Source organism: Passer montanus, unplaced genomic scaffold (assembly GCF_014805655.1).
Source record: "Passer montanus isolate IOZ18808 unplaced genomic scaffold, ASM1480565v1 scaffold40, whole genome shotgun sequence".
NCBI classification, from domain to species: Eukaryota; Metazoa; Chordata; class Aves; order Passeriformes; family Passeridae; genus Passer; species Passer montanus.
Window position 1 is genome coordinate 2,013,061 of NW_024368819.1, and position 17,473 is coordinate 2,030,533.

Below are 17,473 nucleotides of genomic sequence, written 5' to 3' on the forward strand. Positions count from 1 at the left end.
TGGCTGCCAATGCTAATTAACAATGATAAAAATAGCAGTCACCATTTCCAATTACAGAAGACTAATTTCTGAAGAATGGTAAAGCTATGTTCTAATCAGTGCTCCAGGCTGATTCTCAGCTGTCAAGAAATCACATATGAGTTTTTCTTCACTTACACCCTAAGCTGGGGGGGGAAGAGAAATAACCTATAATTTAAAATAAAATGAACCTTAATTTGACAATGAAGAGTTAGATTGGATTTTTTCCCCTTTGAATTTTGGAAGTTTTTATATACTTTTATATACTCTAAAGATCTTCTCTATTATCACCTGCTTCTCAAAGAATCACCTTGCCCCACGTAAACAAAGTACCTGAAAGGAGCTGATATGTGTAAAACCATAGACAAGAGAAAAGTACTGGGGTGCAATTTTCATTGGGTACATTAGGCAATCTTCTGGAAAAGTAGGGAAGCATATAAAAAAATTCTAGTCACCCTGCAGCAGGTGTTCCTGCAGAACTGCTCCGGTGTTTGGTGAGCACCCAGATCACAGAACGGCCTCAAGGTAGGGGTGCTCACCACTGCTGGCCTTGACACCAAATTTATGCTGTACCTAAAAAGCAGTGACTCCTCTGCCTATACCCAATCAAGATCCCAGATCACTTTCCTGTCTTCATCTACCCTAAGGCTGCCAACGAGCGGGGGTACAGCCAGAGGATCTGCTGGGGGAGAACCCTCAAGTCAAATGTCTATTTTTTTGATGGAAGCCCACTGCTAGACTGAATTAAGCCCACATCACATCCCTGACCAACACAGTAGAACGGCTGGTACCACCTTCATTCTGGAAATTTGTTAAAATAACGTGTTTTATATAATGCTATTGGCACCAGCCTTGGCTCCTCTGAGTTGCATCATCACGAAGATGTGCAGAGCTAAGTGTGAAAGCCCACTTAAAACACTGAGTAATGTGGAAACATTTGTGCCATTTGCTACATTAGCTTTAAAATTTAAAAAAAGCTGAAGCTCTATGGAGCTGCATAGGGTTCCTGTACCTGTGCCCCAAACTTCTGATGCTACAGGGAATAAACTACTGGTTAAAATATTCACAATAAAGCAGTAATATCATGATATGAAGTTCTGAATGCACACTTAGTTGTGCTTAGTATTACCTGCTGAATTTGATCAAGTATGTGAACAAAAAATGAATGATAAATTAAATCTACTGCCCAACACTGTGTGTGCATGAACAAGTTATTGTTTTTCATTCAGAAAGCCTTCTTTGGAAGTTAATGAGGAACACATTCATGAGGATAAGCCTGTACTGTTAATGGGATAAATATAGATTTCCTGATTTTGAAGTATCTGAGATACAGCAGAACTTGATTTTAAATACCTCCACTGTAAAATGGATCAAGAAGAGCAAAACAGGAGTTGCCAAGTACTGGCATCTTCAAAATACTACTCAATACATTTGAGTTATTATCTCCTTGAAACTGCACAATCCCATGCCACTTACATAAATCATCCCTTTTATGACTCAAAATGCTTCACAGTTTTAACAAGAAGAAGAAAGAAGCAAGTCTACCTGTAACTTCTCAATGTTAATGGCACAGAAAAAAGCAAATTTCTGAGAACATCCTTCCTCTAACTGATGAGATATTTACCAGCAAGGAGCCCTACGGGATTAATTCTCTTCCAGTATCTACCATGTTAAAGCAAGGACAGGCTATTCAGAACATGAAGCTGTCTTATGGAGCTAATGTCCTCAGAAAGAATACACATCTGTACATACATGTGAGTTAGTATCCTCAGAAAATGTACCATCTGTATACAAAAATATCCTGGTCACACGGAAAGAGAAGGCAAAAGGCTTTGGACTACTAAGTGCCTATATAAACTAGTATGGTTAAAAAAATTTTCAATAAAAAATGCATGAAGAATCAAATTTCATTAAAATAAAGTACAACTGAATTATAGCTGTATTGTGATTGCCTGATGCAATGAAATGTGAAAAGAAAAAATTTATGACAACTTCAAACCACAGACAATTCAATTGCATTTTTTACAGAATTAAAAAAACAACACTCCGAAACACAACAAAGTCTTCAAGAACTACCATTCAACTAAGAGGATGCAGACAAAACTAATTACTTAAAAACAAAACCAAACTAAGTTTTATCCAACTCCAGGCAGGAATATAACAGAGATGAGATCTGACTGCAAATAAAGAGCCTGGGCTGTTCAAGTTACCATCACTAGCGTGAAACCCAAGCCTATCAAAAAAAGCAGTAACAACAAACTTGATGATAAATAACAGGGAGAAGTCTGGACAGACAGGATTGAAAAATACTTGACTGAAAACACCTTATCTTTTCTAAGGGATGAGAAAACTCAATTCCTAAAAGCTGGGGCTTGCTCACTGTAGCATAAGGGCCCCAGCTGCACTTGGACACATACCTAAGAGACCTGCAAGCCCAAGAGCTCATTTTAAACATTTCCCTCTTCCCAGCTCCCTGACTCAAACCTCTGCCCACTCTTCCAAAGGTGCAAGTGTCCACCCCCACGCTACCTTCAATGAGGTCCTCGATGGCTTTCCTCACTCCTCTGTCGAAGGCTCGAGCGTCAGCAGGGCTTTGAAAAGTGAGCCCAAACTTTCTGTTGTCAACTTTCCAGTGGTGGAAGGTGGGGTTTGCCTTCGTGTACACCAGGTCCTTCTTCACAAAGCACTCCAGCACCACCTGGGAGGGCGTGAGCCCCAAAAGAGGAGCAAAGTCACTTTTCCTACCCCAACGACACAGCCAGCATCGGCTCAGGCTGGACCCAAAAAGCAAGCCAAGTCATGCCTCACACGGGGGAACATCTTTCCCTACCAAATCATGACTAATAAACACCAGACACGGTAATTGTTCTCAAAACCATTGCACATTCATCTTTTGCTTGTGCTTTGAGTAGGCGCTCACTCCCTACCCCAGGAGCATGTTTTGGACCCAGTGTGGCACAGGTTAAGCTAGTGGGGGGCTCAGGAGGAAGGAGAACCTCTTCCCTCAATAATTTTACTCAACAGAAATTTTATCCACCAGCAGCAGATTTAGGAGGTGCTGCAACACTCCCCTCACTGTTTTTAAATTGTTCACCCCCAGCCAGACACTCATGTCAAGTTCTGCTGTGCCAAAAACCATCTCCAGAGTGATGCTCAGGGACAACAGGAACGGCTTGTCATGTCTTACTCTACCCCTCAAAACCCTAAGCATGGCTCCCAAATAATGTCAAAAAAAGCATCCTAAGCAAAACAACATTGCAAAAGACAAACCATAATTGAAACAGCTTTAAAACACCAGTCTTTTTGAAAGCAAGATCATTTCTGACTCAAATAATGCATTTTTTAAGCCCGTGGAGGAAGTGCTGCTTTTAAGCTAGCCCCTGTCTTCACAGGAGTGCATTTCAGAAGAATCAAATACATAAAAACAAGATAATAAATGATAACATTTCAAGCGGCCCCTGGAAATCAGGAAAGGGCTTTATTAATTTGATTTGTGCAGGGATACAAGAGAGCTCCTTTTTAGATAAACAGCTACCAGGAGAAACCGAGTGTGTCAATTCATAAGAGACAACTTGTCTTCATATTCTCACTCAGCTTGTTCAAACCTTGAACAGCACGCAGCATAAATAATTCATGGCCCTTTTAAAAGGCTTGCACTGCATTACTCAGTGCAATGTGACTGGCTTCATGGGCTCTTTACACTTCAATTCACTTCTCACTTACCCCCGCACTAGGTCTAAGAAAAAAAAGAAAAAGCCACAGGCCCTCTTTCATTCAAAGGGGATCTTTGCACGTGGATGTCAAAAATTTACCTGCTCCTTCCAGGTGGCCTCACACTAGCCTAGGTAGCAAAAGATGGCAACTCCAGATGAGGATTGGGTTTGTTTTGTCCAATCCAATATTATTTCCACATGCCTGTTTTTTTTATATATTTAAAAAAGAAAAAAAACAAAACTTGCACAAGAATACAATAGCAATAGATTTGGGATAATTCTCATTATAAGAACAGACAAAAGTTGAATTAGGATCTATTACCAGTTTGTCTTTCTGCCTTTCACCATGGATTAGAAATCCACTTCTTCCATTGCCCTCCGGGTACGTGACCTTGCAGACGCCAACTCTACTGAGACCGCCTCCTTCTTGCGGCAACCATCCCCCACTGGAGTCATCTCGGGTCATAACCACAGCTTTGACTCGCACAATATAGCTGTCACTGCAATGGCAACAAAACAAAAACAGAACCTTTTGTCAGCATCACAGTCGCATCGCAGCAGTTTTTCTTGAGGGTGGTATTTAGACGGCGCTGCGCTGACCCCAATGGAGAGGTTCTGCCCGGGATGGAAGACCACCTCTGTCATGGATGGCCTGGAACACTCCAGCCATCGTAGGAAACAGACACCAAACCTCAAGGAATGAACCTGCCAGGTTTCCAGATGTCAACACACAGATCAAACAACCTGTGGTCCCTGACACTCTCTGCCTCCTGCAGCTAGGGACAGGGACCAGGAGAGTGGGGTGATCCAGGCCCAAGGCAAACTCCCACTTTGGGGCATCAGGTCTCCAAAGTGCTGGAAGAACTCATGGAGCTCAAATTACCCATGAACAAAGTGTTTCAAGGTTTCTGCGATCAAATTTGTGAAGTGGGCTTTGGAAGATGACACTCAAATTCCCCCACACCTGTGACAGTTTTATGGGGAAAACTCCACAAATGTGGCTCCAGCTGGTACCTCAGATGAAAGGAGATGGGAATCAGCTCAGCTCAGGTCATCAGGACCATAGCTTGCCCCTAGGACAGTCTCACCAGCATTTCACAGGGCTTTGAAAGGCAGAGCCTCCTAACCTCACAAGAAACTATTCTGGAAGCACCTAAGATCTGGGGATAATCCAGATGCCCACTACAAAGGTTTAGAAGAGCCCCCAAAGTGGGAGACTCCAGGCCTCCCCTGTACCCTTTCCACAAAGCAGCTGCTCCATCATCCACTGGGGACATCACCAAGGTCATTTAGAAGCAGAAAAACCCCTAGAGAAGGCAAGCAAAAGCCACACACTTTGCACGGAACATGCAACAGACTGCAAGCTAAGACGGGCTGTCCCCAGCACGGAACTGCTGGGAAACACCCAAAGGAGCTTTCCTGTCCCCGTGCTGCCGCTGCGCCGGCGCCGCCCATCGCGCGCTGGACATGGATTAACATAGGGATGCTGAGGCCAGTGCCCACGGCTGTGACGCCCTCACAGGAAGGTCACTACGGTGGGCTTGGAGGGCAGCCACGCACAACCATGGCACTGTCAGCTGCAGAGCCACCCAAAGGTGCCACAAAGCTGCTGCAGGGCACTCAAAGCTGGGAACATCCACAGGGATGAGAGGGATGTGCCCATGGACTGTCCATCTCCAGGCCACCAGGTGACCTCACCAGGAGAAGGAAAAGAACACACAGAGGGCTTCAAGAGGCAGCCTTTCAAAAGGACAGGTACTATCCTTTATGGAGAGGAATTCCTCCCTGTATCCAGGTATTTTCCCAGTATCCTGTACAGCATGACAAGCAGTAGTAGCTTTCTTCACCCTGCACCAGGTAAAACTGCCTCATTTTCAGACTATTTTTGCAGCAGTTCAGGTTCTAACACTTGAACTCCAAGCCTCCCTTTCTCTAACACAACCAGATCTAAGCTTCTAAGCAGCTTCACGGATCCTACCTGCAAGTAGTTTCAGGACAAACCAAGGGAAGCTGTGAGCATCTTCAGGGACCAGCTTATCCCTTCTGATCTCACAAAACACATGCTGCAATTTTCTTTTCACAGCCTTTATTATATGGGTATGCCAACCTTCTCGCTGGACCTACGCAATGACAGCAGTGAAAAGATGACAGAAATTCATCCCCTGCTGCCCTGAGTACTTTGCAATGGCTGATAAAAAGCTGTCCAATCTGATACACAACCACAGCTGACACACACAAGGTATTCACAGAACTGAGAAACTGTTTTTAAGAATATTTTTGCTCAAGTCCTTATAGCAGCTTCCTGGTACAGTAAACAGGGCAAGCGTGTCTATAAATGGAACCAGTTACCTTTTTATTTTTTAATGAAAACCTGTTTCTAGATTTTACAGTGGCAACTTTAATCTCCTGACTTCCTGATACTCAGAAATAAGCAAGATACTTCAGCTAATTTCCCACTGTGCAAAAATTGAGCTGCTTCCATCCAAGACAGTTTTTGTTTTCTTCTTTGTACCTTTCCCATATGGTCTATAAGGATTAACAATTAGCAGATTAAGTACAAAGAAACCTAACTATACATTTCTACATCTTTTTACTATTCCCAAAGGATCCTTTCTGGACTTATTTTTAGCTCTCTTCTGAAGTCAGAGCCGCTCAGTACGACCTTCCCTCCTATCCTCCCACAAAAGTCATCCACAGAAACTGCTGCTTCTCCTTCCACACTTGAAAATTGCCACTAGCATTATAGCTTCCTGCAGGATTTACCATTCACTTTTATGGCAGCAGTTGGAGCCTTTGGCTGTCCCAAAAGTAATGTTGCCTTCAGTTACTTCGCTGCAGAAATTGTCCACTTAAAGGAAAATTAAGCAAAAAGCAGCTACTCAGTACTTTTTGATTCCTGACAGTTATTCACACATTTCCATCACCTCTCAGTGAATTCTCTAGGCTCATAATTACATCTGAGTATTACTGGATACCTATACATTAAAAATTTAGGTGCCATAACTATCCCTGCCTACTATAATGACAATCTGGTGGGGCACAGAACCATATGGTTTTCCTCTTCATATCCACATCTGTCCATGACCTATGGCACTCACAAACTCTGCCAGCACATGCCGAGGTAACACCATTTAAACTGTGTTCTTCCCATCCTGAAGACCAACCTCCTCAAATATAACAAGCTAGAAAATCTAGTTTCCACCCCTCTACCCCTGCAAGGTGGCCTCTGCTCCCCTATTAGACAAGAACCTTGTCCAGCAGAAGGGTTCACCTTTGGCAGGGCAGGCAGAGCTCTGGCTCCATTAACATAATCCCTTGGCACACTTTCCTGCAGGATCACAAGTCAGCAGTAACACTGGAGCCCTGTCCCCACTTTTGCTCTGCTCCAGCCACAGCCACGTTTCCCAAAGCGCATCCTGTGCTAAGGGACTTGGAAATAAAAAAGAAAAGATAGAAGGAAAGTAGGTAGTTAAGGGTTCTGAGGGCTTGACATCTTGGTCTAATCACTGGATTAGGACTCAGAAGCTGCACGTTGAATTTTCAAGGCTACACACAGCTTCCTCCAGTCTTCTATGTCCAAATCCTGCCTGCTGTTTCCATCCACAAGCCTAGAATAGGCAATGCTTCTTTCCCTTATGTCAGTGTTGATAAATACTTGGGAGGTACTCAAATATTTCAGTTCCATATAAGGATCTTGCTTCCTTAGTGTAAAAGCTGTTTATTTTCTTTGCTATTTCATTTTACGCGACTGCATCAAGGCTCTGGCTGATTCTAAATATTCCAAATCCTGAGGAGCAAAGGAGCAATCTGCAAATCCCATGTACGTGCCACTGATGAAACCTTGGTGCACTGGAGTAGCAGAACAACCACATTCACAAGCCATCCATCTGCATTTTTATCATGGTAACTGCAATTTGACTCTTTCATAAGAAATGGTTAATGAGGTACATGAAAATATTTGTCCATTAATTGCCCATGACAATTAATGAGGTACTGATAGCTAAAAATGAAACAATTAGAGAAAACCCCACAGTAGCCTTAGATCCCCATGTTTTATTGGATCCTTGAAACTTTTCAGACTGCTCTAATTGTTGGGTTTATGGCCTATGTGCTATGCTTTTCATGCAAACTATTCTTAATTATGCTCTTAAATGCTATCTTAACCCTACAGATTTGTCCTCAACAGTCTTAAAAACTTGGGAAGAAAGTATCTGAAGGGATTACCCAGCTGCATGGCAGCCAGCCAGCATGCTGGCTGCTCCAGGTTGTCTGCCTGCCCCACCCTGAGTAAAAAAAAAGAAACAGAATGAACTTGGGGAGTAAAGGTAGCGCCAAAAAGCACGTGTTGTTTTTATTGGAAGAAAAAGAGAACTCTTAAAAAATTATAGCTCGTGGGTATGCAAATATATCTATAAAAGTAAAATACAGTCTGTGCATGTACAATTGCTCTTCCGGAGGACACAGAATTTTCCTAAACAAGAAGTGACTGAATATGACCTCTGCCATCACTGAACCCCCATTTCAGTATCTACAGTCCAACTCCCAAAACATTTGTGGGTCTAAGAGACAGGTGACACTTGAAGCTGACAGAAGTGCTGTCCCCCACCATGTACACATGGGGCTGCCATCATCCTGTGCTTTCAGACATAAACCACATCACCTCCAGCAACACCAATGGGGGACAAAGCCATGGCTGCAATCCTGCATCCAGGAGTAAACAACAAACAATTCACTCCTTAGTTAAGGTTTAATTTCAGCACTGTCTTTGTAAAAGGAGGGTCAAAGTAGACAACTCCCTTCCACCAGCTGCTCTTCTTTTCCACTTTGCTTCTAAAGCAGCAACTGCAGATACCATCGGAGATGTCTAAAAATCCCAAGGCGGAAGGAAAATATAGTCCAACCCACCACATTTACTATTTTTTTTTTTTTGAGTCACATTTAGTATCTAAAACACTTCCCAGACACCTTCCATAATTCAGTAATATTCTTCCTTCTAGCCAAGTTACTTGACCAAAATACAATATAAACTTGGACAATATTGCAGCCATAAGGCACTTGGATATTTTCCTCCCTTTCCAACTCTACAGCTTACAAGGCTAGGAGAGATCCAGGTCTCAGAAAAAAAAGTATTTGCCCTTAATGGGTTTCAACATTATGGACTACAGTCTTTTAATCCATGCACTGACATTTTCAGATCCCAGTTTTCAGGGAAGAGCCTTAAAGGACAGCAGGAGGCTGCTAATGCAAGAGCAGCAGAGGTCGGGCAGTTCAGCTGAACCAGGCACACAAACACAATTTAAACTATTTGGATCCAAACAAATGTAACTCTACGATTACTAGGGAATAATCTGTCTCTGGCTGACCTGGATATATTACACAGTGCCAGGTGTTTTCCCTGCCTCAGAAGCTCCAACAGCTGGAGTTAAATCCATCACATTCTGCCCAGGTGATTGCTGCAAGTTGTATTGTGAGGCTCCTCTCTGCAGCTCATCCCACAGCCAGAAAGCAGGGACATTAAAAGCTGCTATTTTTGGAGTCCCACTTCCTTGATCTGTTGGTTGGTTCGTGAAGCTTCTTGCAAATGTGACATATCTGCAGATTATAACCAGCATTTTCTTCTTCAAATCCTAACTTAGCAATTTGTTTGAAAGCAAACTTCTGAGGGTACGCAGCTATAGCAAATTAAATTGATATTTCCACACTATTTAGATTTCCAGCAGGTTTGAAACTTTTCCATTAAGTATCAAAACCACTACTTATCACCAAGAAAAAGAGACATCTGTGTCTCTCTGGCCAGATCAAATATTAGAACGGAATCTGAAGAAAACCATGGAAAATCTCCCAAAAGTTTTTCTTGCCCTCACCTCTGCATCACACCAGGAACAAAGAATCTCTATACCTGTAACCCAACTCCTGTATAACCAATTTGCAACCTGTATTTTTCTGTTTTTCAAATCAAACACCACCAGAATAAAAAGGCACCGAGGAAATTTTAGTTTCCACACAGTCAAGAGTAAATACAAGCAATTCAGTCCCCACATTCCTTGCTCCAGAGATGCTGCCTAGAGCAGCCCCAAAGGCAAAATGAAGAGGGGTCAGGTCTCCACAGCCAGGGCTCAGCAAGCCTGGGTTTGCTTCCAGCACTGCGGCGCATCCAAAACTCCTCCATAGGAAAAACTAATAGAAGGTTTGTTTGGTCTGTTGTTTTGCTTTTTGTTTGTTTTTTTTCCCCAGAAGAAAAAGGACTTCTCAAAAATCCAAGACACCTGCACAACCCAGCCGCACGCCTCCACATCTCCCTTAAATGCCAAAGCAGTGAGGAACAAAGGAACCCTTTCACCAAAACGTTTGTTCAACATTTAAGGCTGATTTTATTGGGTTTACAAGAAACAGCTCTATCCTAACTAGCTCAAACGGGATTTCATAATTAGTTCAGATCCTTCCAGGAAGTATATGAAAATTAATTCCTGAAATACATACGTACATTTTATATTTTATATATAATATATATATGTATATTCAAAAATATACACATTATGTAGTCCTGCATGGACTAAATCCATTTTTTTTGGCCAGCATAACATCCTTTCCTGTGCCAGACTTGCCCAGCGATACCCATGAAGTGCTGTACACATGGGCAAAACCTCAAATGAACTGGAAGCAGCTTTTTAAGGAAAAAAGCTGGCTTACAAGCATGCTGATAGGCGAGCAAAGATACTGGTGCAGCTCTAGGTCTCTCCCCAGAAATTAGCTTATTACACAAATGATTTTGAATTAAAATGACATTTTAATGGAATTGGGGCAGATTAACTTATGACTTGTGTCTGTATTGAAGCATTTATGTAACATTGCTGAAACTGTGTTAGAGCTATCAAAAGTTACAAATGTTGTTACAAAAATTTAATTTTTTTTTCCTAAAAAATCCCCCCCAAAATTTGATTTTTTTTTCTAGACAGCAGCCATGACATCACTGGGACACACATACTAATGACAGAACTTTTAATGACCAATCATTCAATGAAATCTCTTAAAAAATTGACTTAAAATTTGTTGAATGGGTCAATTTTGCAATAAATGGTTATAGGTACACATGGTGGTACGCCTTGAAAAGTTAAAAAGGCCAGCATTAATAAATTTGAATAATTTGCCCTGCACCTCACCTGCAGTACAGGCAAGAGTTGCAGCCTCAAGTCCTCCTATTTTCGTGCAAGAGTATGAAATACTAACAAATTACAAGGAAGCTAATTAGCACTATCATTTACAGTAATGAGTAATAAATTGTTGTTGCATGACAGATGGTATTTGTTTTATACCACGTTTAAGATAAGCAAAAATGACATAAAAGTTTAGCCAGCCAAATAGGTAGATTCGTAAGATCTGCATCCTGAATTGATTCCCCCACCTAAAAGAAAAATATCACAACCAAGTTCTACCCTAATTTTTTTTCTAACATAAACTGACCACAAGCACTGCGTTACTGCTATCCTATACAAGCTAATGAACAGCAATACTTAGAAAAAAAAACAAAAACAAAAAAACCCCCAAAACTGACAAACACAGAAACTGCATTCCATAAAAATGATTATGTCTACAGACATACACAGAGTATTCCTGTAAACTCAAAGTTTACAAAGAAAAGAAAAAAATCGCTCACCCAAAGGAAATTGAATTTTCCCCCACTCTCCTCCATTTTGCTCAGTGGAGACTACAACTATATTTATTCCTCTGTAAACATCCTCAATGACACTTATGTTGTAACTACGAAGAGCAGATAATATTTTGCAAATATTAAAAAAATAAAATAATTCTGTGACTCAATTCCAGCTGGGTCTGTATCAGAGGAGGGGTGAGGGAGTAAGCAGGATAACTGCAGTCTAAATCTAAAGGGTTTTCATCTTTTGCCAGATAAATGAATATAAAAAAAGAAAAGAAGACATTCTTGGCTACATCAAAACCAGCACACATTGGTTTTGCCTTCAACCTTTTTTTATAAATCCCCTACTCCATCAAATGTCCGTGAAGAGGGACATCAAGGGAAGCAGCTTCCCAGGCAGCATCTATTTTTCCTATTGGAATTTCAAGAAAGGGTGAATATTAAACCATTAGTTCTGAAAAAAAATAAATTGATACGTAGCCATAAATGAAAGGCGGTGCTTCACAGAAGAATTCATACATATTCACTGATAAATTATATGCTGATTTAGACAACATTCAGAAGGGCTGTGGGGGCAGATGGGGGGAGGACGCAGAGGAAAAAGAACCCCAGGAGTAAAAAATATGGAATTACACGCAGCCAGAGGACACTTACCTGCTGGGGGATGCCATTTCCTCTGCATTTTAAACCTTTACTGCTCCGTTTTAGCAGCATTGCCACCAGCAGCCTCCCTGCCTGCTCCGCTTACCCCGTGTCCCAGCTGGCTGCTGCCGGGCGGGCAGGCGGCTTCCCCCCATGCGTGATTCAGTCTCCTAGAGGGATGTGCTGCATTGTGCGGGGTGAGTCATCCCAGAGGTATTCTGCACATTACAGCCCCAGCCGGACCATTACTCATTCGCAATATCCTCCCGGCTCGGAAGAGAACATCGACCAAAGATCCTTGTTTCCCCACCCCGGTTATAGGCTGGCAAAAAAATAAAATAATTATGATACAACTGCCATAAAGTCATGACGGGGGTGAATAGCAGCAGCTGACGGGGCAAACATGCTGCTGAGAGGCTGCCCAGCACGGCACCCATGCACGCAGGGCTGCAAACGGGTCCAAGGTTGAATGCAGGTGTCATTTCCTCTGGTAGCTTGTCAGCATTTTGTTCCCAAAAGCTGCCAACACAGCGCTGGGACCAAGGGTCCAAACAACTCAGAAGGCTTGGAGGAAGCACTCAGCCTTCCCATAGGTCTGCCTCCATCACAACTTTTAATGGGGTTTTAAATACTTCCAGTGGACAATGAGTTGGTATCTCTAAGTATCAGCTACAGATCCTCCTATACCCCATCTCTGCTGCAGCCACACAACTTTAGTGCCAGCAGCGGCATCCCTGCACACGAGCTTTGTCTCGGACACTCCGTCTCAAACACTCCCTTGCTGCTCAGGAACCTTCACAACTCCTGGAATCTCTTGCTCAGCCAGGGTGTCGTGTACATCCCCACAAGTTCTATGACGATCCCTAACGCCCTCTCATTAAAGCAGAAATGTTGCTCAAGAAATGCCTCAGCACCGATAACAAGAATAAAAATTGTGACACTACGGCTCTGAAAGCAGCTTCTAAAAATACCTGTCGAGTTTCTGAACTAATCTGTGCTGATGATTAGGCAGGAGGGGAGAAGAAAGCTAACTGTTTCCAGGCTCAGCTGCTTCTGTTCTGCCTTAAATCCAAATGGTTTTAACCCTGACTGGGGACAAAAATCCCTTTTTCCCCCAAGGTGGAGAATGGTGACCGAGGTGATGCTGCCTGTGATCATCCTTCACAGGAAAGCTGCATCCCCACTTTACAGACACTGACAACCTAAAATCACAGGTACTCCTGAAAACTTCACGTGTGGACCAAGGAAATGTCGAGCTAAGGACCAATGAGGCTTGAACCCAGCTTCAGTGAGCAGACACCAGGCCACATGGAGGATGCTGGGACATCAGAGGGAGCTGGACTAGAGGGCCTTTAAAGGTCCCTTCCCACCCAAACCATTTTGATTCTATGACATTCCAACATTTGTTCACTGCTTCTCTCCAGCACCCCGTGAGCACGTGTGCAGGTGCAGCTGCAGGCACCTATTTGCAGCTTGGCTGGATTTTGTCACGACAATGGAATCAAGCTACAGTCCAAAGCTGTGATGAAGACAACAGGCAGCAAGCAAAGTTTGTCACAGTGGTATCAACAGACAGCTGCATTTACTGAATTTCACTATACAACATAAAAATATCTTTAAGTTTAATGGCCAGAGAATAGTCTGTGTTAGTAGAAGTGCATTTGCAATCAATGGGTTAACTCATTAGTCAGAGCACCATGCTATGCAAGTAATTAAAAATAATAGGTGGGGGGTTTTTTAGATTTTAATTGCACATCCCCAGTCCACACATCCTATCCAGATGTGGCAGGATCTGCCACCTCACTTTCCTCTTCAAGCTCTGCAGCAACACTGTTTTTACCTTCAAATGCTTAATGCAGCACCCATCAGCTCTATCCTCATCTGTCTCCAGCAAGAACTCAGCAGACAAGTCCAAAGCAACATCAGCCAGAAAAATTCAAGAAAGCTGCCTGGCACTTTTTGCTGCGAGTCCAGTTTCTAAAGCTTTTCTCCCAAGGGATGGGGGAAGATGAAATTAGCCTTCCTGTGTAAGACAAAACTATCCTTGAATAAGCTGTGTTGTAATCATGTTTTTGAAACAATATCTTGAGCAGTTACATCTCCCCAGGCTTTCCTGTTTTCTTGCCTTCCTACTAGTCCGCAGGCCATCCTGCCCCTGATCCTCCTAAAAACTCAAGGCTCGGCATACAGAGCGTCTTAGGACCATCATACGGTTCTTACACATGAGCAACATCAGAAACAATTCCAGTATGAAAAATAACATAGAAAAGCCATCACACTGTACAGGTACCACAGTCTCACAGCTGCTGTGGGGCAGCTCTCAGCTGATGGGGCTGGACTGAACCACCACCTGGGTAATCTCTGCAAAGCTGCTGCTCTGCCCAGGGTCAGGAGCAGGTGGGGACAAACACTGCGTGTGAAAATGCAAGAGAGAAAAAAGCTCTCTTCTACAAATGTTACAGCATGCTCAATCCATAGGGATGGAAGTAATGCCCTTGCCTCTTGTCTCCATCCAGAGCCTGTTGCATCAGTCAAGAAGAGCCACCAACTCATTCAGCTGGCTTCAAGCCCTGCTCCCAAGGGTTTTCTCCAAAGGGAAGTAGGTATCGAGTCACTGGATCAGCATCAACTGAATCACTCACTGGTTGGGTTCTCACCTTTGCACATGTTCATTAACCTTAAGGTTAAGCTAACAAACCTCAGCTCCATAGACTGGCAATGCTGCTGCCCTTTAAAAAAATTATAATTACAATAATAATTATTTTTTGCCCTTAAATACTGCCCAGTCCAGTAGATTGAACATCCATGCTAGCTCAGCACTAGTGAAATATCCTCCAAAGCCTTCCTGCAATTCCTAGTGTGGACCAGTGAGTAACTGTGCCAAGACATGAACATATTCCCCATTTCCCAGCAAAATTCATGCTGCTACAGGGTTCTGATGTCAGAATCTAAAGTAAACACTGCACCTGGAAAGGCAGCAAGTTAGTGGATCTGTCTTTTGCTGCCTGCCAGCCAATTGCAAGCATAGTTCAAAGAGCTGAGACAGTGGCTGGAGCAAGAGGAGCCCATTTTCACTGTAGCTGCTGGAGTACTTGTGGTGAAGAGAATGAAATTCAGTCACCTTGTTGACAGCAGTCATGTCAATGTGCTGAACTCCTGCAGCAAAACATTAACAGAGCACCCAGGACCAGGCCCTGGCAGTTGTGAACTGGGCACAAAGATGTGTCAGCACACAATTCCAGTGCAGGGTGAGGTGTCTGAGTATCTGCAGGGCCAGGTCCATTTTGAGAATACTGAAACTTGTCATGCCTCACCCTCTGGGAACACCAGGCAACTTACCTTAAGTGTAGTACTCAAGATTAACCACAGCAATATTGCCTTAACACTGCTTGCTGTGCCTTGTAAGAGGTAAAGAAGGTGACTTTTCACCAATTTTGTTTAAATCAAAAAATTAACAAAACCCAAAATAGAACAAAAAAAACCCAAACCCCCCCCCCTCAAGATTAACCACAGCAATATTGCCTTAACACTGCTTGCTGTGCCTTGTAAGAGGTAAAGAAGGTGACTTTTCAAAACCCAAAATACAACAAAAAAACCCAAAAAAACCCCCCACAAACAAACGCCCTCCAAACAAACAACAAGACCTAACAAAAGACTTCATACATGATCAGTGTAGTTTTATGCCCAGCACTTGAGAGACCCACTGCACGTATGCTGTACCTGTTGTCCACAAAGCTTTCTTGAATACTGGGTTCATTAAGCTGTGTTGTAGGGAAAAGCAGGAAGTATGGCAAAAATAGGAAAAAAGGGCATAAAAGTAGATCCTTAGAAAGGACTTCAGACATTTTATTACATGCTTTAGGCTGCTGAACATTACAGGAGCACTAAAATGCTCCTCCCTACATATCATTACCATGTTTTCCCTATTTTGAATGTCATTCTCATAGATGAATGGACCTTCGTACATATGTAAGACAACAAAAAAAAATGACCCCAGCATAGATGGGTATTTCCAGCCAGGATCTGGGTGGAGGCCATATGGACTTCATTTTCCTGCACACAGATCAAAGGAAAGCGCCAAGAGCATCTTACAGGACTCCACATAAACATCCATGACCAGAAAAGAGGTTACACAAATGACATGCACCGAGCTGCTCCACACCGGAAAAGACTCATGTGCTTTTCTTCTAATTAAACCCTTCCTCCGCAGCTCCTAATTGATACCTGGACAAACAGCTGTAATGTACTCCAGGAAATCTAACCCTGTACTTTGCCTTACTTGTGTGACATGGCCTCAGTCATCACAGGGCACACTGCAAACTTTCATTTTCTTGATAGGAAACTGGTTTAGAAAACAAGCTACTGAAAACCCAAGGCCTTGCTCCTCCCTTTTTATTTTGCATTTTAATACTTCTCTCAAAGTAGAGGTACTTAAGTGTGAGTCTTTTAACCACTGCATCTGTGCTTTCCTTTTCTTTAGGATATATTTTTTTTTACCATGCAAGTACTCTCAGACTAATTATGCACATCCTAAACCAGATATATAATTTTGTGTCTTCTCCAATTTCTTCCCTCTAGATTTCAAAATCATCTTTACTGCTTTCTGAGGGCTGGCACTATATTCTGGAAAGCCCCATGCCACAATTCAATATTTGATGGTAAAACCACCTGCAGACCAAGAGGCAGACATCAGGATACAATAATCTTTATCCACCTACATTCTCCAAATCACTGAAAACTGCTGTAAAACCGTGCTGACCAGCTCCAGCTTCACACTCTCCAATCTGATGTTGACTGTGCTTCCTGTCAGCCAGCTCCCTGTTTTGCCAGGGACTGACTTGAACTAACTAGCTTAAGTTTTCAAGATCACTCTGCTTCTCTGTCAGTGTTAGTAAAACATTATCTTGCCCTTAAAATGTACCTTGTCCAGCTCCTCTTTTCAGTGCTCTTGGGAACAAGCTGCTGTTTTATAGACTTACAAGGAAGATAGTTAACGCTTACGATTCCACTTTCATTTTTAGTAATGTGGGAATTATTTTATTGCTCATTTATGATAGTTATACTCACATTCTGCCTCCTTGAGAACACAGAAAAAACACAAGGCAGGCTTCCCCTCCTGTAAAGAGTAGTGCAAGTGTCACCAGGCCTGCCTTGGATCAGGACATCCAGCATTAACTATTTTCATAAGGGCATGCCGTGGATGGACAAGGGGAATGGCTTTAAGATGAAAGAAGGCAGGTTTAGGTTAAATATTAAAAATACATTCTTTATTCAGAGGGTGGTAAGGCACTGGCACAGGCTGCCCAGAGAAGCTGTGGATGCCCCATTCCTGAAGTGTTCAAGGTCAGGTTGCATGGGGCTTTGAGCAACCTGGTCTAGTGGGAGATGCCCCTGCCCATGGCAGGGGCTTTGGAGCAAGATGAGTTTTAAGGTCCCTTCCAACCCT

General features: G+C 42.8%; 1 protein-coding gene across 3 annotated transcripts in view; it reads right to left on the minus strand.

Moving 5' to 3' along the window:
- Positions 1 to 17,473, minus strand: part of SPRED2 (sprouty related EVH1 domain containing 2) — a 59,303-nt gene that overhangs the window by 22,397 nt on the left and 19,433 nt on the right. For 2 of the 3 annotated variants that reach the window (XM_039718965.1, XM_039718964.1), the window contains exons 2-3: positions 4,054 to 4,231; positions 2,548 to 2,716 (exon numbers count right to left, since the gene is read on the minus strand). In XM_039718965.1, the coding sequence (XP_039574899.1) occupies positions 2,548 to 2,716; positions 4,054 to 4,231 (347 nt within the window). Of the gene's footprint in view, positions 1 to 2,547; positions 2,717 to 4,053; positions 4,232 to 12,039; positions 12,302 to 17,473 lie in introns of those variants that run through there. The other variant, XM_039718966.1, reaches the window with a different exon arrangement.